Source organism: Rana temporaria, chromosome 4 (assembly GCF_905171775.1).
Source record: "Rana temporaria chromosome 4, aRanTem1.1, whole genome shotgun sequence".
In the NCBI taxonomy this organism is placed as follows: domain Eukaryota; kingdom Metazoa; phylum Chordata; class Amphibia; order Anura; family Ranidae; genus Rana; species Rana temporaria.
Window position 1 is genome coordinate 25,197,796 of NC_053492.1, and position 24,057 is coordinate 25,221,852.

Genomic DNA, 24,057 nt, shown 5'->3' on the forward strand with positions numbered 1-24,057 from the left:
GCAACTTAAAAAAAAAAAAAATCAGACTCGGGGTGTGCAGTACCGCATTTGGCCAGAGGTGCGGGGGCGATGGTGACACTCGGAAATACTCCGTTCCCGGGTGTCCCCAAGCATTTACGAGGCTCTCCAGCGCCCCCCCACCTCTGGCCACATGCGGTACTGCATGCCATTAAAGTCAATGCGGAACAAATTATTTTTATTTCCATTGACTCTTATGGGGAAACTCGCTTTGATATGCGAGTGCTTTGGTTTACAAGCAGTCTCCTGGAACAAATTATGCTCATAATTCAAGGTTACACTGTATCTACCATTACCATCAGTGATTAGATCATGCAAAGTAAATGCTACTGACTGTTTTACAACAATAATTACCTCTTTCTTTTTATCTTCCGCATTAGCGAAGAAAATGTGGGCAATGTAGGGGGATTAACTGCTCCAAATTGCGTTTCTTGTATGCAAATAACATCTCCTTTCAATTTTTGAGCCTCATTTCACATTGTTCTATGCTTAACCACTTCGTTACCGGGCCTATTTTGGCACTTTTCTCCTTTATGTAAAAATCAAAAAAAATTTGCTAGAAAATTAATCAGAACCCCCAAACATTATATATTTTTTTTTAGCAGACACCCTAGGGAATAAAATGGCGGTCATTGCAACTTTTTTTCTCGCATGGTATTTGCGCAATAATTTTTCAAACGCCTTTTTTTAGGGAAAAAAACAGTTTCATGAATTAAAAAATAACAAAACAGTAAAGTTAGCCCAATTTTTTTGTATAATGTGAAAGACGATGTTACGCCAAGTAAATAGATACCTAACATGTCACGCTTTAAAATTGCGCACACTCATGGAATGGCGCCAAACTTCGGTACTTAAAAATCTCCATAGGCAACGCTTTAATTTTTTTTACAGGTTACTATTTTTGAGTTACAGAGTAGGTCTAGTGCTAGAATTGTTGCACACGCTCTAACGCACGCGACGATACCTCACATGTGGGGTTTGAACGGTGTTTACATATGTGGGTGGGACTTGCATGCGCGTTCGCTTCTGCACGCGAGCGACCGGGACAGGGGCGTTTTAAATTTTTTTTTTTATTATTTTTTTTTTACTTCATTTTTTTATTTTTACACTTTTTTTGTCATTTTTTTTTTTTTTGATCACTTTTATTCCTATTACAAGGAATGTAAACATCCCTTGTAATAGGAATCAGTGTGACAGGTCCTCTTTATGGAGAGATGCGGGGTCAATAAGACCCCACATCTCTCCTACAGGCTTACAAGCATGAAATCGGTGAAAAAAATTTCACCGATTACATGCCGACAGCCGCGATAGCGGCTTTGTTTACTTCCGGGTACCTGGCGTGACGTCATAACGTCGCGCCCGGCCCTCCGACGGTCATAGAGATGACTGTGACCATCTGGTCACCAGTCATCTCTATGGTTCAACAACGAGCGCTGGCCGATTCGCTCTCCGGGCCCCCGATGGCACGGGAGAGCCCGGAGAAGCGCCGGATGGCGGCGGGAGGGGGACACGTCCCCTCCCGCTACCTAGAAGAACGATCGAGCGGCGGAACCGCCTCTTTGATCGTTCTTCTGGTGCACAGAATCGCCAGCTGAAGACAGAGATATCTGAATCATGCCTGCAGCTGCAGGCATCATTCAGATATCACCGCTCAAAGTGGAGGACGTCCCAGGACGTCCTACGGATCTGAAGTGGTTAAACGGGCTGTTAAGACCTTTAACATTAAGAGACACTATTTTAACAGTCATATTGGAACTTAAACATAGATAATGAAACTATTAGGCTCCTGAGAGCCAATAGGCATTATTAAAGGGATGCTTGGTGTCCAAATAGTAACAACAGATTCTGAGTCCCATTGAGAAACAGCCAGGGGCGATGCTGGTCTATAGTGAGGAAAGTCATATTGTTCCACGCACATGTACCATGAAAGACTGTAGGGGCTTTTAGGGATTGGTAGTTAGTAAATAAACTAAAATAAAGTGTAGCAAGACTTCCGATCATTAGGGGGAAGCGACATATGCTAGCTTTGTGGTATGAACACTAACATCCAGTCAAAATCCAGAAAAGTAACCACATGACTTCAGAAAAGGTGTGGAGTGGGGGTGGGGATTAAAAAATAATGACTGTCTCCAGGCTAGTGCATAAGATATGTAAATAACCACTCATTTACAGCAAGGGGGCGGAACGGACTAAGGTTTTTCTCTGTAAGTCCGTTTTATTTCATTGAACAATAAAAGAGGATTGCTCAGAGCTGGATTCACTCTGTGTGGCAAGACTGGGCACAGATGATAGGAAATATTATACTGTACATTGTTACATCAAAAGAATAAATAAAAAAAATTGTGTTTACATCCACTTTAAAGACTTTATCTTGAGTAAGACATTGTGGGTAGAGCAAGGTAATACTGAAAACATGGATAACAAAAAAAGACCATCAAAAACTTAAAGAAAGAAACAACTTTGGATTCCAGTCCGGTCTTACGTGCAGCAACAGCTGGTTTCCTGGTAGAGGCTGGAGGATTGGACCTCCACTTGTCTTGAATTGAGTCCAACTAGAGGTAGGAAGGTATGTCCTATCCCGGACTAATAACGAAGGGGACACGTGAGTTTGAAATTGATTGGGCCTCGTCGGGTCTTGGTGGCCTTTTGAAGATATATAAGCATGTATGTTAAGGGAAAAGAAAGAATAAAATACATGTTAAGAACAAGAACCAAAAGGAAAGAGAAATGGGGAAGAGGGTCTAATTGGCCGCTCCAAGAAATAAATGACAGGTCCTGCCATCGGCAGTTCTTGGCGGATTTGTATTATATAGAATTTGTATTGTTTTTTTGTTTATTTGCTTCTAAATGACCTTTGTTCCTCCTTACACCGATTCTTTTTATTTTTCAGGCCTCGTTGCTGCAGAGTAAACTAAACCAAATCTTTGAGCTGACTATACGGTAAGAATCTCAGAGATTTCACAGATTGTGAAATAAAACCTTAAAGCTGTATTACCTGCGGAAGGATTTATATTTCTTTCTATCCAATTCTGTCCTGTGTAATGATAAGGGTGGTATGGCGGAGGGGGTCCTGTGTAATGATGGGGGGAGGGGGGGTAGTATGGGGGAGGGAATCCTGTGTAATGATGGGGGTAATATATAGGGGAGGGCTCCTGTGTAATAATGGGGGTAGTTTGGGGGAGGGGGTCCTGTGTAATAATGGGGGTAGTTTGGGGGAGGGGATCCTGTGTAATAATGGGTGTAATATAGGGGAGGGCTCCTGTGTAATAATGGTGGTAATAAAAGAAAGTGCAGCGCTGAAATTGTCCATAAGTCACACTCTCTAAAGAACCATCCATGTGTTTCTTCAATGGTGATAAACAAAAATAATGACATGCAGGTGATATCGTGATGAGGGACCTCCACCAGTGATACAAATTGTCCGCCCACTTTACTCTGTGGACCCTTATATTACAGAGGGTCACAAACACCTTCCCTTACGGGTATTATCCAGAATTTCCAGAATGGCAGCGACTATTGAATTCACAATTTACTCCAACATGGTATAAATCATAGAAGCAAAAAGAAGAAATACAGTGCTCTCTGCCATGTAAAGATTTTATTGAATAAAAATGTCATTGCACTTACAAATAAGGCACTATAGCCAGTGCTCGGCAATACAGCATGAACATGCAAACCGGTACGATGGCTGCGGGTGACGTCACGGCCTTCCCATCAGTACATTACGTCCCTAAGGGCGGGACTTCCTCAGGGGATAAGTATAAGGATTCCTTCCTCCAGCCATTGGGGTTGTTTGGAGAAGGGGTCCTGTGTAATAATGGGGGGGGGGGGGTCCTGTGTAATAATGGGGATAGTATGGGGAAGGGGTCCTGTGTAATGATGGGGATAGTATAGGGAAGGGGGTCCTTTTGTAATGATGGGGGAATGGTCCTGTTTAATGATGGGGGTAGTATGGGGGAGGGGGTCCTGTGTAATAATGGGGGTAGTATGAGGGAGGGGTCCTGTGTAATAATGGGAGTAGTATAGGGGAGGGGCCCTGTGTAATAATGGGGGTAGTATGGGGGAGGGGTCCTGTGTAATAATGGGAGTAGTATAGGGGAGGGGCCCTGTGTGATGATGAGGGAGTGGGTCCTGTGTAATAATAGGGGTAGTATGGGTAAGGGGTCCTGTGTATTGATGGGAATACTATATGAGAGGGGTCATGTGTAATAATGGGGGTAGTATTGTTTGAAATTTTGGAACGTTGGGTTGGAAAGCGAAATTGCATGGGGGGAGGGGGGGCAAAGAAAGTGTTTTCCCAGGTTCCAATCAATATTAAAGACAGTGTAAAAGGAAAGAAATCGGCGCTAAACCCTATAAAACTAAATAAATAAATGAACAAGTGAACAAATGTGTTGCAAATTAATGATGATCAAGATGGTATAAAAAAAACAAACATAAGTGAAGTGGTGCAGCAACTAAAAAACCTTAAATATTCGGTCCATAAAAGTGTAAAACAAAAATAGTGCGCTACCACATAAATGAGGTAAAAATGTGTTAATGAGTGAAAAACCTTAAATGAGAGAATATCTAGAAAAATAGATACAATGTCCTAAACAAGCAATTAGGAATCCAAAAAATGATCGGAGTAGCTTCACAATTCCTGGTATCCACAATTACAACAGAATGACAAACTTGTCTGCAGGTAAGATTTTCTGTCTTTCAAAGAAAATAAGGCAATCACTGCCGCTTACCAAATCTGTTGGATCTCAGGTAATAGAGATCAAATAGGCATGTCAGAACACCATCAGCCTGATAGGGATCAGCATCTGATTTCCAATGAAAGTGCAGATATCCCGTCCAAGCTATGCAAAACTCCTTTTTCAATGGATTTTACACATCAAATGGATATCCAAACTTGCTCACCATACCGGTATTGTTAATAGGGGCAGAAAGAGAAAAGCTTCATGGTGCAGTTAGTTTAAAAGATTTATTACTCTTAGCTTATGAGTGACCTTATTAGAAAGCTGCTTCCTCTTCATTATCCAGTCATAGCCTTCAAATGCCTGCTTGGCAGAATCTAATTAGTTATTATGAATTCTGCTTCCAGGCTCTTTCACCTTGCCAACTGCCACCCCTCTCTGCCAATCCCTCCATTGGCTTCCAATCGCCCAATAAATACAATTAAAAACACTAACAACTTACAAAGCCATCCACAACTCTACCCCGAGCTACATCACCAACCTTGTCTCAAAATATCACCCAAACCATCCTCTCCTCTCCTCCCAATACCTTCTGCTCTTCAGTTCTCTTGTCACCCCCTGGAGTCCTGGAAGCTCACGTCCAGGACTTCTCTAGGGCCTCTCCCATCTTCTAGAACTCCCTACCCAAACCTCTGCACAGTTTCCTTGTCTCCCCCTGGAGTCCTGGATGCTCACGTCCAGGACTTCTCTAGGGCCTCTCCCATCTTCTAGAACTCCCTACCCAAACCTCTGCACATTTTTCTTATCTCCCCCTGGAGTCCTGGATGCTCACGTCCAGGACTTCTCCTATCTTCTAGAACTCCCTACCCAAACCTCTGTGGCTATCTCTTGCTTTGTCGTTCCTTGGACTGAAAACCCATTTTATAATGGAAGTCTCTCCCACCTCTAGATAGCAACTGCATCTTACTTTCTTAAAACAACTCATCACCACACAGTTACTTTTGTATCACTTCCCTTCTTGCTTTAGAATGTATGCTCCCAGAAAACAGCTCCTCTAAGGTAAGCCATAGATTATGCAATTTTCATTCCTGCAAAAAGAAAATTGCTTGTTCCTCCCCCCCATCAACACAGTCAGAACACAATGATCACTGCTAGCGGTCACATACAGAAAATCTGACAGGCTGCTTGAAATGAAGTCAATTGATGGATCGACTGGATACTGTATAATTAATGGATACAACCAGCCTGCCCATAGATGGATTTAACCTCTGATGGTCCTTGATGAATTCGATCTAACTATGGCTGGCTTAACTCTCTTGAATTGTGATGTAACTGTACTGTCTCCCTTTATTTTGTAAAGCGCTATATAAATCCTGTATAATAATATAGTCACTTTTATTCTAATATTTTGCAGCCCCCCTCCGAGTCCTTCGGGCACCATCACGGCAGCATTCGGGCAGACACAGAACCACTCGATTCCTGTCTACGAGATGAAGTTCCCTGACCTTTGCGTCTACTGACTGAACAATAAGAGCTGACAGAGTACAGCCACCTTTTCTTCCCATCGTTAGCATGTTCCTCTCAATGCGAGAGACCTGCAGTGTTGGTACGGGAATCCTCCCTCTTCCACTCCAGCAGCACCCGGTGCCAGATTGCCGCTATATGCTCAGATGTTCCTCTGTTTGCACTAAACCCTGTGGATGTCCTCTCCATACATTAAGCTGCTTTGTTCTTGTAAGCAGGATGTACAGCCAGAAGAGATACATAAGGACACTTCCTTTAATTCTGTAATGTATAGTATGTATAGTACTCTTGTGGGTCACTAATGAGATTTAGGCGGGTCCTTTACAGTAGTCAGTGATAGAGGGCGGCATCGTGTTGGGCTTATTTAATCCCCCATTCACACTTCCGTGGGTAAAAACCATTGGGTTTTAATATGTATTTATAACACAAAGTTTTGTATTGCACTGCTTCTGTGATTCAGACATATAGCAACACCAGCTGGGTGAAGCAGGAGATGTTAATGCTGATATCTTTTGGGGGAAGGAAAAGTGGTCATCGGGGCAGAGGGACCCGGTGAGGTGCAAAAGAAGGGTTGAGTTTACATGAGAGTTGGTTAGTGTTAGGATTACAAGCAGGGATATAGGCAGAGATAGTGTTAAAGCTGAATTCCAGGAATTCAGCTACTTTACAAAAAATTAAGACACAATATGAGTTAAAGAGGAGCTCCAGGCTCCCCACAAAAAATAAAAGACAGCAGCTACAAATTCTGTAAGAATTTAAGAACACTTACCTGTCCAGGGATCCAACAATCTCCTCACTAGAGCCGATTCTTCGAATTGGCTTTAGGTGCAGGCACCGGCATCTTGAGTAAGGGAAACCGGTAGTGAAGCCTCGGCCAGTTTCGTACTTTGCATGTGCGATCGACACTGTGCTTTGTGAGTGATCCGGTCCCGCAGTCTTCTGGGACTGGTGATGTGTCCCAGAAAGCTGCTGGAAAGAAGGGCGATTGTTGCGGCGCATCTGGTTGGAATTAAGAGTGGGTACCTGTCAAAACCAGGTACCCGCTACCCACTTTCCCCCAAAAAGTGCCAAATGTAGCAGTAGAAGGGGGGGGTGTAAACAGCCCTTTTTGGGTCAAGTTCCGCTTTAAGTCCAGCATGACACCCCCTGGGCTTATCTCTATTATGTATATCTAACATCTTTAATTTTCAATAATTTTTATTGAAGATTTTTCAAAAGATAACATACATCATGAAGAAAGACATAACAAATCAGTGTCATTCACAAAAATAGAACCTTCTAAATCTTGAGGTGAAAACCGCAAAGACCATTCACCAATGACATAGGTGGTTAAGATATGCCAACCACAAGCAAGGCAAATCTATCCCCCAGAACAGATAGCCACCCTAAAATATTTCTGAGGAGACTCCCCAACGGGTCAGGCGCAGCGCTTCCCATCCCCCGAGCGGCCCCAACGTGTGTTCCACACTGCCTCTCGGGAAATGTGAAGACTACGCTCCCACCCTAGGCCATCACCCAAATACCATTAGGTGGATGGGTGAGGACGGCAGTTACATTAAATGCGGTACCGAGATTAGTCCTTCTCAGCAACAGTAAATGAAAGAGAAACAAAAAGAGAAAATGTCAAGGAAAACACCAAGGGAGGTGGCAGAAAGAGGAAGGAAAGGAAAGTGTAGGATAGGAATAAAAAGAAGTGCGCCTGCTCAATCAAGAAATGGCACGGGCAGTCGGGTCTCCGGGCTGTACTCCCGGTATGAGAGAAATGCTACAAAAGGTGGCCCAGGTTTCCCAAATGGCCAAAAATCTCTCCGATTTATCTATCTAACATCTTTATAGTACTCCCATAATACAGCTATCGTTGTAGGTCCAAGAAGAGCAACATTGATCCTTCTGCATCTTGAACAGGAGCGTCACTGCAGCTGCTATGCCCGCCTCTCCTCTCTTCTCCTCCTGCCCATTTACAGAAGCCTTTGAATTATGTGAATACATTTACAAAATACAAAGGCTTCTGTGAATGGGCAGCAGCAGAGAGGAGCTTTCTCCTCTCTCACAGCCCCGGGTGTCCCTTGAGTGTAATTTTGTTGTTGTTGTTTTTTTAGGTGGGGGGGAGTGGATTGTCAGTGTGTTTTTTTTTTGTTGGGGGTCTTTGGAGAGATATTAGGGGTCTTAACAGACCTCTGACATCTCCCCTTTAAGACAGAGAAGGGGGACTAAGGACACAGATTCCCCAGTCCCTTTCTCTGCAGCCTCAGCTGAAATGAATGGAGGGAAGCTCCTCTCCATTCATAAACTGAAGCATCGTAAACACAGGTTACGATGCTCAGTTATATGAATGGACAGAGTCAGTGATCACTGACTCTGTTCATTCTGAAAAGGTAGGAGCCGGGTTTAGCGGCTCCTACCGCTGCTCTCCATCCTGACAGATTGAGGGGGAAGAGCGGCACGGAGCGGGGGGAGAGAAGACGGGCACGGAGCGGGGGGAGAGAAGATCGGCACGGAGCGGGGGAAAGAAGATGGGCACGGAGCGGGGGGAGACCAGACGGGCACGGAGCGGGGAGAGACAAGACCGGCACGGAGCAGGGGGAGACAAGACCGGAGCGGGGATAGACAAGACCGGCACGGAGCGGGGGGAGACAAGACTGGCACGAAGCGGGGGGAGGCAAGACCGGCACGGAGCGGGGGGAGACAAGACCGCCACGGATCGGGGGGAGACAAGACTGCCACGGAGCGGGGGGGGGGACAAGACCGGCACGGAGCACGGGGGAAAGACGAGCAGGGGGAATGACAGCACGGGGGAGAAGACTTGCAACTCCCCTGCCTGCCCAGGTATCGGGTGAGGCATCGGAGCATTTTCCCCGAGTACAAGTACTCAGGGAAATGCTTGGTATCGGTACCGATACCGATACTAGTATCGGTATTGGGACATCCCTAGTTTCTATGCAGAGCTGCACCAGATTTTGCACTTTCCAGTTTTAGTAAATCAACCCCACTGTGCTTTAGCAAACTAAATGTCATCCAATTAACATGTATTTTAACGTTGCATCAATCTACTGCCAACCAATAAAACAGACATGCCGCAAAATGATCAAAACAGACCAGTTATGTTGTTTTGTGATCTCCAGATGGTGTTACTATATGTTTGAATTGGAGTGCCTCTCTCTCTGGGGGTATTATACCCAGCCCACCTATAATACAAGGCTTTTCTCTTGAAAAAGTGTTGATAGATTTGCCATGTGTGTTTAGTAGATTTAACAAATGTATGTTAAAAGACATGGAAAGACAATCAGGAATGTACTTAAACACCCTACATGCTCAAACACTTGTTAAAACAAATTTATATAAAGCCAAACTCCGGGGGAAAAAAATGACTTCTATAAAGGGGCTTCCCTAAACTGCATTCATTTTTATCTAGGATACCATTAAAAAGCAGTTTTACTTACCTTATCACTCGGTCCCCCAGCAGCTGGTACTCTCCTCCCTCTAGCGCTTTGGCTTGTAGGTGGGCCCTCGGCACCCTCACTTACCATGCAAGACTGCTTGACCTGCATTGTAGATGCCGATGTCAGAGTGTGACGGACGGGCAGAGCGCCAAAATAAAAGACTTCAGTGGACCTGCCACACAGAGAGGAGGAGTCTGCAGGGGCGAGCGATAAAGTAAGTGAAGGTGCTTTTTATTGGTACTGTAGGCAAAAATGAACATTTAGCCCTTGCGGTGCAGGGAAAGGGGGCACCACTACAATGGTAGTGTTCACATTTCACCAGGAGCTCAACTTCAAAAGGTGTGAACGGGACCCGGGCAGAAACTGTAAGTAAGCGTATTTAAAATAATTTTCATAGCGTACATAAATGTGTCAAAGTTTTGGATGATCTATTTTTGAAATGTTGGTTTAATGGGTGAAGCGGTGTTCTCCAGCACAAACATAACCCACTGGCCGGAAAGCCCATAGAAGGATGCTGCCAAATGTCACGTTTGAGCCTCATTTTGCCTGTAATGGCTGCTCACATAGGTTGCACAGCAACATTACGTCAACGTGAAAAATATATTTTTTGTGTGTGTATTTGGGAAACGTTTTCATATGTATTTGTTGGTGTTGTTAGTAGTTCTTTCACATAAAGTTTCTTGTTTGTGTAAGTAACCAGTCCTCTAATAACATGGTGTCAGTGTTAGCCAATCAGAAATTGTCTTTCATAAGTCTGCCTACCCTAAACTGCTGTAAGATGATTTCATATTTGAAGCCAAGAGATACTGAAAGGTGTTGCTCTCGGGATAATGTTATTTGTTAAACCCACGTGTGTACATATTACCTAACAGGAGACACGTGTACATAGAGCTGTGAGTGAGGGTGACTTCACCATTGTGTTATTGCACTAGTTTTAGTTGTGTTGGCCACATTATGTGTCGGTAAAATCACCTCCATATTCTGGAAGGAAGAGAGCATATGAAGGATCCTAATATTCTGACATTGAGGGCCTGATGTATATAATGAGTTATAAGGCTAGACACATGGCAGGGCCAAGGGGTGCTTACACAAGAAGCAGATCTGCAACCTAGGCTGCTGATTTAGTTCACGGTAGAGGGATACATTTTAGCTTTTTCCCCTCGGGTGCTAAAGGACCTTATCACATCTGATTGTGCAATCAGATGCCTTGAGATGGCCCGCCAGACTTCATTTCAAAGTGATTACAATGCTTAGGTATGTCCTCCTGTTATATATTTACTGGTAAATCAGAAAGAGATTGCACAAATACTATTTCATTATACATGTGACCAGCTTATGAACTGTAATTTCTTCACAGCCACTGATTTAAGAATATAATTGTATTGGATTGGTGGCTGAGGACTTCAGGTGAATACGTTAAAGTGATTGTAAACTCATTTAAAAAAAAATTAAAATAAACATACTTACCTGCTCTGTGTAAGAATTTTGCACAGAGCATCTCCATTCCTCCTCTTCTCGGGTCCCCCACAGGCGCTCCTGACTCCTCTCCCCCAGCCAAGTGCCCACGACAGCAAGCAAGCCCCCTGCTCCCACCTTATTGGCTGTAATTGACAGCAACGGTAGCCAATGTAAATATAAGGGGGGAGAGCAGGGGCTGGGGGATGCAGAGAATACATCAATGTAAAATCATTTAGCCTTAGGAAGCACTTTAATATATCTGGGTCCCTATTTGCTGCAAGTTGATGTTGTCATAACATCCGGGTCACGGCACCAAAATGTTGGGAAATATATTTTCCCGTCAGGCCTATGTATGATAGAAAAGCCTGACAGAATATGCTACAGTTGGCAGGAATTTGTTCACATGTTTCCAATAGGTTATTGGTAAATCAGTAGGGGGTGAATGACAGAGGGCATTAGTAAATTTATTGGTTTGGGTATTCATGTTTAGGAAATGATAAGGAGTTATGTGCCGGCACCTTTTGGTATTGGTTTACAAAAGTGACAGTTAATTTGTATTACACCATAGGGACAAACCTTGCCTACTGCATGTGTCTACCCTGGCCTCCCCCCACACCTGGCCTCCCCACTAACTATACCCCTGTGATATTGGTTGTGGAAGTTCCCGTATGGGTCTGTGAACCTGCAGGCCAACGCTGCCTCTGAATGATCCTCCTAGTTAGTTTGTTACAGGTTATGATACAGTCTGATATATTTTATTTACTTTCTTCCATGACCAAAGAGACAATAAGAACATTATTACCCCCCACCACTTTTCATGCCGCCATTTAGAGCAGGGAACGGCTCATATTACTTGTGTCCTGAGGATATACAGATGTGAACAAATCTACTGATACTCTTCCACAAAAAAAGAAGAACCCACAACTTTCCATGAAAGTAATCGGCATCCATTGGGGGGTGGAGTTTTTTTAGTTACAGTTAGTAGAGTTTGTGGTCACACTGAGGTGGAGTTTGAGCAGAAACATTGACATGTCACCGATATTAACGTTGAAAGATTAGAAGGCATGTTAAGGAAGTTTGGATAGCAGGCAGTCCTCAATGTTGGTCAGGAAGGCCCTTTAAAAATGGTACAAGAATAGATCTTTTTTGTCTCTCTCTTGTTGTCTCTCTCTTTGTTTTAATAGGTCAATCTAAAACTAAAAAAATGTTTCAGTTAGAATCAGATGGTCTCTTATATCTCCTGGAGCCATCAGACCTCTACAACGCATCTAACCTGCTAAACCCAAACATAAGGGACACTTGTCGCCTTTGGGGTTTCTGGTTTATATTATGAAGAAGGCAGAAAATGCATTGGCTCCCCCAGCTACGGGCCTATGTGGTGTCAGGTTACAACAAGAAATCCCTATAAACCAAAATTACACCAGACTATTAAGGTACAACTGCATATATTTACATTTTAATAAAAATGTTATTAAAAATTTCAACAAATCTTATTACATTATAGATAGATTAAAAACCACAATAGTTGTGCAAATATACATTCATGGGTTGTATTACACATAGTTTGTACATGACATAGCAAACACATATTCAGTGTTAGAGACTCCCATATAGATATTCACATAGAGTCATGTTGTTTGTTCGAAGCGTTTCACAGGTCAATACCGGCTTCATCAGGAACATTAACACTTTAAAGAGATCTGTAAATGCAAAAGAACGATTAACAGTTCATATTCAAAATACAGTAATTCCATTACATATCCTTAACATTTACCAAAATATTTTACATACACCAGTTATGAGTAAAATAAGCGCAACCAAATAAAAACAGCCAATGAATGAGCAATTCCTCAAATGGAGAAGATCCTGTGTTCTTGTCCAGCACAGAAGAGTCAACTTATTGATGATGACAGGATCTTATTGTTCCTATCACAAATCGGATGCTCAAGACATGAGCGGAGCCACCAGATGATTCTGCATGAAGCTATCACTGAAATATCACTATTGTTGGATTGCCCCTTGAAAGGAAATCTGCTACAAAGTTGGGCGAGTTTAAACCGAAGATGAACTTATACATAAGCAGAAGTTAGCCTGAAAACCGCACGTCCTACAGATCTGCAGATCCTAATAAAGACAGTTGTATTTTTATGCAAATGTTGACTTTTCTTGCATAGTTGAGGTCGGCCAGCCACCTTATTGGATACAATAAAGGACCAATATAAGGTATTCAAAGCCAGAACGGGATGGAGCCAAGCCCAGCATTACCAAGAAATATCTACACTAGCTTGACTTTAGGTTCCGGTACCTCTGGATCTACTGGTCTCTTTAAAAGTCACCTCTGATTCTTTTTTCAATCCCATGCACAGTTTGAATTGCTTATGTAGGTTTGTGACAGGTTCACTTTACCGTGACCTTGTTTTTGCTGAAACACCAATTTAATGAATAGAATGATAGCCCACCTAATGCCTACTGATATCTGTAAATGTCTCAGGTCATTCTCATAATATGTATATACCGACTGATGTACAGAGTCTACATGTCTTGTTGCCATTTTGTTTGTGGAGGAAGGTTAGACTGATGGATGTAGGAAATGACTGGCCATTTTTTTGTAGCTGTTATGAATAAAGTTTGTGTTGACCTTCTAGTCAAGCTCTGCCTGTGCCTCTTTTTTGACATGATAATCTTTGAATATTGAATTTTATAATGTAAACAAATATTACCAATTTGGTCTTCCCCAAACCGTTACCACAGGGTTGGAAGCATACCATTGTCTAAAATGTCTTTGCGTGCTGTAGTATTACCAGCACCCTTTACTGAAAACACCTGAATTCAATAAACTGTAGGGGTTTACACATCCTTTTTTGGCCTTATATGTAGACAAAATCTTTGCCCGCGTGTCCAGCGTTGCGCATATTACTAAAACATTGCATTCCCTTTAAACCTTTCTGAGTCCTGTATAAAGTGTTTTGAACTGCTGTATTATGGAAAATGACTCACTTTTTTTCCCCCCTGTTAAGGGACGTAGGACTGCGTAAACCTCATTAACTCATACAGACAGCATGCTGGAAGTGTCCCGTGTTTTTCTGTTTCAGATAGACAATGTAGGTAAAGCGTTTGTGCCCTTTTCACTATAAATGTCACCGTTGTCACAAGGAGTCTGATAGATATTGTTTATGCAGATTATTTACTGTTTATGCAGATGGTCTTTTTAAACAAGGTCCATATTTATCAGTCTCCAGTACACCACCAATTACCCATAAAACTATCCCAAAACCCCTGAATGTCTCCAGTACACCATAAATTACAGATAAAACTATCCCAGGACACATTTCCATTTGGTCTTCTCTTAGCACAGGAAAGGCGACTAAATTAAAAATAATTATCATTAATATTATTATAAATAATTTATAGTGAGTGCATTTAAAAAGTATTCATACCCCTTAAATTTTTCCACATTTTGTCATCTTACAACCAAAAACGTAAAAACGTATTTTATTGGGATTTTATGTGATAGACCAACACAAAGTGGCACATAATTGTGAAGTGGAAGGAAAATTATAAACGGTTTTCAATTTTTTTTACAAATAAATATGTGAAAAGCGTGGCGTGCATTTGTACTTTATAGAACCTCCTTTCGCTGCAATTACAGCTGCAAGTCTTTTTGGGGATGTCTCTACCAGCTTTGCCCACCTAGAGAGGGACATTTTTGCCCATTCTTCTTTGTAAAATATCTCAAGCTCTGTCAGATTGGATGGAGAGCGTCTGTGAACAGCAATTTTCAATTCTTGCCACAGTTTATCATTTGGATTTAGGTCTGGACTTTGACTGGGCCATTCTAACACATGAATATGCTTTGATTTAAACCATTCCATTGTAGCTCTGGCTGTATGTTTAGGGTCGTTGTCCTGCTGGAAGGTGAATCTCCGCCCCAGTCTCAAGTCTTTTGCAGACTTTAAGGCCCCGTACACACGACCGAACATGTCTGCTGAAACTGGTCCGACGGACCAGTTTCAGCAGACATGTTCGGTCGTGTGTACGGCCGACCGGACAATTGTCCGGCGGATCGGACAGTTTCCAGCGGACAAATGTTTCTTAGCATGCTAAGAAACATGTCCGCTGGAAGCCTGTCCGTCGGACATGTTCGGTCGTCTGTACAGACTCACCGGACATGTCCGCTCGGCCCAAAGCCCTCGCATGCGTCGAAGTGATTCGACGCATGCGTGGAAGCATTGACCTTCCAGGGCCGCGCACGTCGTCGCGGCGACGGAGCGGCACATCACCGCGTATCCTGTCCGAGGGGATTTTTGTTTGATGGTGTGTACAACCATCAGACAGAAATCTCCGAGCGGACAAGTCCGCTGAAAACGGTCCGGCGGACCGTTTTCAGCGGACTGTCCGCTCGTCTGTACAGGGCCTTACAGATTTTCTTCTAAGATTGCCCTTTATTTGGCTCCATCCATCTTCCCATCAACTCTAACCAGCTTCCCTGTCCCTGCTGAAGAAAAGCATCCCCACAACATGATGCTGCCACCACCATGTTTCACGGTGGGGATGATGTGTTCAGGGTGATGTGCAGTGTTAGTTTTCGGCCACACATAGCATTTTTCTTTTAGGCCAAAAAGTTCAATTGTGGTCTCATCTGACCAGAGCACCTTCTTCCACATGTTTGCTGTGTCCCCTACATGGCTTCTCGCAAACTGCAAACAGGACTTCTTAGGGCTTTCTTTCAGCAATTGATTTCTTCTTGCCACTATTCCATAAATGGCAGATTTGTGGAAAGCACAACTAATAGTTGTCCTGTGGACAGATTCTCCCACCTGAGCTGTGGATCTCTGCAGCTCTTCCAGAGTTACCATGGGCCTCTTGGCTGCTTCTCTGATGAATGCTTTCCTTGTCCGGCCGGTCAGTTTAGGTGGACGGCTATGTCTTGGTAGGTTTGCAGTTGTGCCATACTCTTTCCATTTTCTGATGATAGATGAACAGAGCTCCGTGAGATTTTCAAAGCTTGGGATATTTTTTTATAACTTAATCCTGCTTTAAACTTCTCCACAACTTTATCCCTGACCTGTCTGGTGTGTTCCTTGACCTTCATGATGCTGTTTGTTCACTAAGGTTCTCTAATAAACCTATGAGGGCTTCACAGAACAGCTGTATTTATTCTGAGATTAGATTACACACAGATGGACTCTATTTACTAATTTGGTGACTTATGAAGGCAATTGGTTCTACTCGATTTTAGTTAGGGGTATCAGAGTAAAGGGGGCTGAATACAAATGTACGCCACACTTTTCAGATCCTTATTTGTAAAAAAAAATAATTAAAAAAACATTTTTAATTTTCCTTCCACTTTGCAATTATGTGCCACTTTGTGTTGGTCTATCACCTAAAATCCCAATAAAATACATTTACGTTTTTGGTTGTAAGATGACAAAATGTGGAAAATTTCAAGGGGTATGATTACTTTTTTAAGGCTCTGTATATATCGCCAACAGTTTGAGCAGCAGTTTACAAAATGGAGACAGACACTACAGTTAGAACACACGTTATAATAAAATTCAATACAAGTCGAATGAGCGGGCCCCACTTGTTAGAGCTTACAATCTAAAAGGAAAGATGAAGTGATGCAAAAGGTAATACATGTGAGGAATTTGCTGATAGAGAAAGTAAAAGGTTTAGTATATAAGTTAGAGATGGGATAGGCCTTTAGGGGTCACCTAAAGGTTGCTAGAGAAGGAGATATTTGGGAAAGATTGGGGTAGGGAGTACCAGGGGATAAGATAGAGTCTGGAGAAGTTCTGAAGGGAAGTATGGAAGGAAATGTTGAAGGCGAGCTAAAGAGCAGAAGATCTTAGGGGAAATGGAGAGGACGGTTTGGATGAACTTTTCTGATGAGGTTTTTGATGTTCGGGGCATAGTTATGGATGGCTTTGTAGGTTGTTAGCATTTTGAATTTTATTTTTTATTTTAATTTTTTTTACCAAATAATTTTTACTGTAAGAACATGTATAGCATTTTGAATTTAATCACTGGATAAGTGGGAATCAATGGAAGGACGTTGGCACTGTTCTACTCTGTGGGGGATGATCAGGGATTTCTTTCTTTTACTCTGTGATTGCTTGTTACAGTGATGATCACTGTAACAGCAATCATTTGAACTGAAATGTCTTTCATTCTTCACTCATTGTTTAGTATTGTGATGCTGTGATTGGCCCACAGCTATCACACAATACAGGGTGCTGTGATTGGCCCAGGTACCATGTGATCACTGATGACCAATCACAGATCACACACAGTAGTAAACAACGATGCCATGAATGGGTTCCATTCATGACTATTGTTTACTATGTGACATGCGATCACACCAGCGACGTTGTGGTGCCTGGGGGACCTGGGGCCCACCAGCAGTATATGTACTGTTGGCAGTCAGCAAGTGGTTAAGGACAAACAAGGCTTTCTTTCCATGATGTTGTATTGCAACAATTATTATATATATTTTTTTTTTTTTGCAATCCTTAGACAATAAAAAGCAACAAAACCAAACAAAATGCACATTTCTGAGCAGTGTTAGTTTAAAAATAAATAGTGTTACCGCACATAAAATGTGAGCATTTTATTCTGTAACTTGTCTGTCCTGTTTAAAATGACACCAAAATTATGATTCTGGTACAAAGCATTGCAAAGTTATTTACAAATAAAATAGTGGGGGGTTTTATTTTTCTATTTTGCGATTTCTTTTAATGGGAAATGTATACATTTATGGTAAATGTGTAAAAAAATTAAACAAATCAAGAGCAAAAAAAAAAAAGTTTAAATATTAACCACCTTAAAGCGGTGGTTCCCCCTAAAACACATTTCTAACAATAGATTCGTAAGACCCGTTACACTGCGGGTAGGCTGGCTTTTTTTTTTTTTTTTTTCGTACATACCGAGATCTCGGTGTCTCGTCCCTTGGCGATGGGCGTTCCTATTTGATTGACGTTCCTCGGACGGGCGCATACGTGACGTCACGACTTTCCGACAGAAGCCGAACGTCATTGCGCAGGCGCCGTATAGAGTCGGCTCTATACGGCACCTGCGCAGCGACGTTCGGCTTCTTTCGGAAAGTCGTGACGTCACGTATGCACCCGTCCGAGGAACGTCAATCAACTAGGAACGCCCACTGACAAGGGACGAGATGCCGAGATCTCGGTATGTACTAAAAAAAAAAAAAAGCCAGCCTACCCGCAGTGTAACGGGTCTTACGAATCTATTGTTAGAAATGTGTTTTAGGGGGAACCACCCCTTTATGTCCAGACACTTTCTCCCTCTTTTTTCAGCTTTCAGCACCGCCATACTTGTAATGACAATTGCGCGGTCATGCAACACTGTACCCAAATTACATTTTTATAATTTTTTGAGCCAGATAGAGCTTAGTATTTAAGTATTAGTATTGGTATTTTAATCACTTCTTTTTTTTTTTTACTTTTTGCTATATAAATGAAAATAAAAACACTGACAATTAAAAAAAAAATTTTCTTACTTTCTGTTTTAAAATTCTGCAAAAATAAATGATCTTTCTTCATAAATTTAGGCCAAAATTTATTCTGCTACATTTCTTTGGTTAAAGCAACCCAAATCAGTGTATATTATTTATTCTGTGTGAAAGTTATAGCTTCTACAAACTATGGTATATAGTGTATATTTGAAATTATATCAATCCTGATGTACTGACGGCTTATCTCATTTCTTGAGGCCCAAAAATGCCAGGACAGTAAAAATACCCCCAAATGGCCCTTTTTTTTTGGAAAGTGGACAGCCTGAGGCATTTAGTAAGAGGCATGGTAAGTTTTTTGAGGTTTTAATTTTTTTGTAAAAATGTTTGGGAAAATTAAGAAATTACTACAAAAAAGTTTTCATTTTACCAAGTTATCTTTCACACACAGCATGAACATACTTACAATTTCACCCCAAAACATATTATTCTACTCCTTCTGAGTGTGGCAATACCACATGTGTGAGACTTTTTTACAGCCTAGCCACATTGAGGGGCCCAAAATCCAAAGAGGACCTTCAGGCTTCGGGCCCAAAATCCAAGGAGCACCTTTAGGCTTCCTAGTGGCATACACTACACATTTCCTGCCCTGTAGCACCAGGACAGTGGAACCACCCATAAAAAAAAACACATTTTGGAGCGTACAGCTCTCAAGAACAACTTCCAAATTCACACAGGAGCAGTGGCGGCCTGTAATTCAGGGCGCACGGGGCGCTGCCCCCCCATCCATGCGTCCGGCCCCCTAATCTACATGCTAGGCACCGGATGCATGGATTCCTATGTTGTTGTTTTTTACGCACGTGATTAGAGCCAAAGGCTCTAATAGGCTTCAAAAAAGGGTGGACCACGAAGTTCTGTGATACTAGCGAATTAATATTCGCTATTGTCTTCCTGATTCTCCTCCCGGCCAATCAGGAAGCGGGTCCTAAGGCCCGTCACCCGATTGGCCAAAAGGAGAAGCGATCCTAAAGGCCGCCTATGAGAAGAAGGGAAGAAACGCACGGGGGAAGCTGCTGTGATGCCAAGGAGAAGGAGATGTAGGGAAAGTCACTACCTGATTGCCCAGAGGAAGTGCTGACTGATAGATGAGGTAAGTGTGGGACTGGTGACCAACCAACAGGGAGGGGGGAAGTTGCGGGGTGATCCAAGCAGGGAGGGAGGTAAAACTGTCTGTGGGTGCATTTTTTTCTCTCACCCCCCCCCCCCCCCAATATATACCACCAGCAGGAGGGTGGCCACTGTCCTGCAGCACTAGAACATAGTGGTCACCCTATTAAAGAAAGTCTCAGCATAAAAATGGCAGGATCAACAGGTATTTATTAAACATTCTAAAGGACTTGCACCTCTACATTTCCAGGGCAAAAAGGGAGCTGTTTGCGCAACTTTAAAAGGCCAGGGCCCAGATTCAAGAAGCACTTGCGCGGGAGCAAGTGTGATTTGCGCCGCGCAAGTACTGATTTGCTCCCAGGCAAATTTGCGGCTGATTCTGTAAACCAGTTAAGCCTGAAATGCGGCCATTTTCCCGCGCACGCAGCCTAGCTGCTCCGGCGCAATTATAGCGCATTTTTGCGCGGGGTGTAAGTTGCGCCTTCATGGAATTCCCTCAGCGAATATGCAAATTAGGTACTGCCGATGATTCAGAAACATGCGCGTGTGATGCGCATCTTGCGCTGGAAGCGCGCAAGCTTTTTTCCCCGGGCAAACTTGCTCCTGCTAAAAGCAGGGGCAAGTTAGCAAAAGATGGCCAAATGTCATCCCAGGAACGATCTTCATTACCCAGGGCATTGATGTCCAGGGCTATGGCTTCAAAGATAGCCCTCCTTTGGGCAACGGTGGTGTTTGCCCGCTGGGCACCATATAGGAGTTCTTTATGTTGCTGGAGTGCAGCAATTAAGATGTCCATCTCCGCAGCCACGAAGTTTGCCTTTCTTTTTTTAGTTCCTTTGGGAGGTGCCATCTCTTCAAAATGGGCTGAATTTCCTTGCTCAGGGGGGGTTGGAAAAAGCAGGATGAAATTCAGCAAAGAACTTGCGCAAGTCTGCTCCTATTTATTTGCTCAGTGCAAGCAGCTGAGCAGGATTTGCCCTGAAAGTATGCTAGGCGCAGTTTGACGCATGCGCAGACGGCAGCGCTATAACTGCGCATGCGCGCACCCGGCGCAAACCTCTGCTGAGCCGAAAAATCCTCATTTACATAGGGGCACACCCACTTTGACTTGCACGGCCTTGCGCCCTCAGCTTTGCCTTAAACAGGAGCAAATTAAATGAACAAACGATTCCTGAATCAGGTGGCAATTTGGCAAAATTGCCCCAGCGCAGAGAAATTCAGCTGAGCAGCTCATGTGTAAGTAATGGGCAAATCTACCTGAATCTGGGCCATTAAACACAAGACTGACGCAAAATTCTTCTTACTTCAAAATCCTCTGCATCAGGACGCGAAATTAGCAAGCTCCACCAATAAACTGCTGATACCTGAGAAAATGCATCATCCCCCCCCTCCTCGACCTTAATGGGACCTCCAAAATATCTTATAAAACATTTTATTTCAGAAAGACTTGTATCATTTCAGGCTATTAAAATTGAAAATAGACTATTTCCTGAGAAATTATACCTCTCATGAGTCACGACTAACCTCTAGAATAATAGCGGATATCTGCTGTTGATGTGAACAGAACAGCGAGCATTTATCTACTAGAGTCTTTATTTTAAATAGTTTAATAAACTTTTTAAATCCCTTGCACATATCCAAAAAGGGATTTATAAATATGGCCAAATTATTTAAAATTACTCATTGCACTGTAATAACAAATAATGAGTGAGTGAGTGAGTAACTTGTATAGCGCGACAAATGCGAACTTAATCGCCTCAAGGCGCTTGAATCCAGCATTGTCCTTATCCTTCAGAAGAGGTGGGTCTTTAGCTTTTTCCTAAAAGCCCGATGGTTTTCTTCCAAGCGGATGGTCGTGGGTAGAGCATTCCAAAGCTGAGTTCCTTGGACTGCAAATCTACGTTCTCCCTTAGATTTGTAGCAGGATTTAGGGATTTGGAGAAGGTTTTGGTTAGTTGACCGGAGCACACGCTTGGTGACGTAGGGTTTTATTTTCTCGCTTAAGTATTGAGGAGCGTTACCCTGTGTACATTTGTGGGTGAGGCAGAGTGTCTTGAATGTCACCCGGTCCTGCACGGGCAGCCAGTGGAGGGACCTCAAGACCGGAGAGATTGGTTCCCATGGTTTTCTACCTGTTACCAGTCTTGCTGCCGTGTTCTGGACGACTTGTAGACGTGAAATCTGGTATTTCGGTAGTCCTAAGTAGAGGGAGTTTGCTTAGTCGAGTCGTGAGTTGATGATTGTTCCAACCACTACTGCTGTGTCCTCTTCCGGGATGAAGGGGATGAGTCTACGTAGCATGCGGAGAAGATGATGAGATCCGCTGACTACTGACCCTATTTGTGCATTCATAGTCATGTCTGAGTCAAAGATGACTCAGAGGCTTTTGACTTTGTTGCTTGGCGCGATAGTTTGTCCGAGGATGGTGGGTGGTGTCCAAGTGGTCCTAGAATTAGATTTCCGATTTGCGTGAAGGATGAGGAGTTCTGTTTTGGATCCATTGAGTTTGAGGGAGCTTTCAGTCATCCAATTATCGATCAGAGTAAGGCATTTTCCTAGTTCCTGATATTGGTCTTTTTTGTTGGTGATTCGAAAGTAAAGCTGCATGTCGTCAGCATAGGAGTGGTAGCGCAGGTCCTGTTTGCTGATGATTTTGAGGAGCGGGCGGATGTAGATATTGAAGAGTGCAGGTGAAAGGGGTGATCCTTGAGGGACTCCGCATGTAATGGTCCGTGTTTCTGACGTGAAGCCTCCAAGTTTGATGTTTGATTTGATGTGAGTGCACCAGTTCTGTGAGTGCATGGGTGCTGTGAGTACCCAAGTGCTGTGAGTGCATGGGTATTGTGAGTATCCGGGTGCTGTGAGTACCCAAGTGCTGTGAGTGCACGAGTGCTGTGGGTGCACGGGTACTGTGAGTACCCGAGTGCTGTAAATGCACGGGTGCTGCTGTGAGTACCTAAATGCTGTGAGTGCACGGGTGCTTCGAGTACCCGAGTGCTGTGATTCCACGAGTACTGTGAGTACTTAAGTGCTGTGAGTGCGCGAGTACTGTGAGCATCCTGTTGCTGTGAGTGCCGTGTATTGTATTGTTGAGTACCTGTGTAGTGTTGGGGATTAGTGTTAGGAAGCAAGTTGCTAGTTAATTGGACAGAGCATATTCCCAATCCACATTAAATTAGTGGGTACGATGCCTGGCGGTATGCGTTCCTTGATCATCCAATCGAGGGCGAATACTGGTGCGATTTATAAATTAAAAAGCTATTAAAAATCCTGGGTGGCTTAACTCCAATGTAAAAATACATATAAAAGCAAAGGAGAAGGCCTTTAAAAAATATAATCAGCATTCCAACTGTACAAAGAATGCAATAAGAAATATAAGCTTGCAATCAGGGTGGCTAAGATGGAACACGAAAGGCACATAGCGGAGTAGAGTAAAAAAAAAATCACAAGAAATTCTTTAAGTACATAAATAGTAAAAGAGGGAGGACAGACCATATTGGCCCCATAAATAATGATGAAGGGAATCTGGTTACAAAGGATGGAGAGATGGCAAATGTATTGAATTTATTCTTCTCCTCAGTCTTCACGAGGAAATCAAGGGGCTTCAGTAACCAAAATTGCAAGGTTTATCCTTGCGACACGTCACAGGAAGCACCCCCATCCCTAACAGAGGATAGAATTAGGAATAGACTTGAAAAACTTGACATAAATAAGTCACCAGGACCAAGGGGCCCTAAGGAACTCGGTCATGTAATTGCTAGACCATTGTTCTTAATTTTTATGAACAGTCTACTGAATGGTATGGTACCAGCTGATTGGAGAAAAGCCAATGTAGCAACAATCTTTAAAAAAGGAGCCAGATACATTCCTGGGAATTACAGACCAGTTAGCCTAACATCAATGGTATGTAAGCTCTTGGAGGGGATGATAAGGGACTATATACAAGATTTTAGCAATGAAAATTGTATCATTAGCAGTAATCAGCATGGATTTAAGAAAAATCGTTCTATCCAAACCAATCTATTAACCTTCTATAAGGAGGTGAGTTGGCATCTAAATAAAGATAGGCCTGTAGATGTGGTGTATCTGGATTTTGCAAAGGCATTTGATACAGTTCCCCATAAACATTTAGGGCTAGATTCAGGTAGGGGGACGTAATTTTGTGCGGGCATAGCGTATCCTATTTACGCTACGCCTCCGCAACTTAGACGGGCAAGTGCAGTATTCACAAAGCACTTGCTCCGTAAGTTGCGGCGGCGTAGCGTAAATCAGCCGGCGTAAGCGCGCCAAATTCAAA

At 43.0% G+C, this 24,057-nt stretch overlaps 1 protein-coding gene across 2 annotated transcripts in view; it reads left to right on the top strand.

Moving 5' to 3' along the window:
* The window catches only part of EFR3B (EFR3 homolog B), a 352,965-nt gene extending 345,564 nt beyond the window's left edge, over positions 1 to 7,401 (top strand). For both annotated transcript variants that reach the window (XM_040348132.1, XM_040348134.1), the window contains exons 22-23: positions 2,909 to 2,958; positions 6,115 to 7,401. In XM_040348132.1, coding sequence (XP_040204066.1) covers positions 2,909 to 2,958; positions 6,115 to 6,220 — 156 coding nt within the window. In that variant the 3' untranslated portion in view covers positions 6,221 to 7,401. The remainder of the gene's footprint in view (positions 1 to 2,908; positions 2,959 to 6,114) is intronic.
* The last annotated feature ends 16,656 nt before the right edge of the window (positions 7,402 to 24,057 follow it).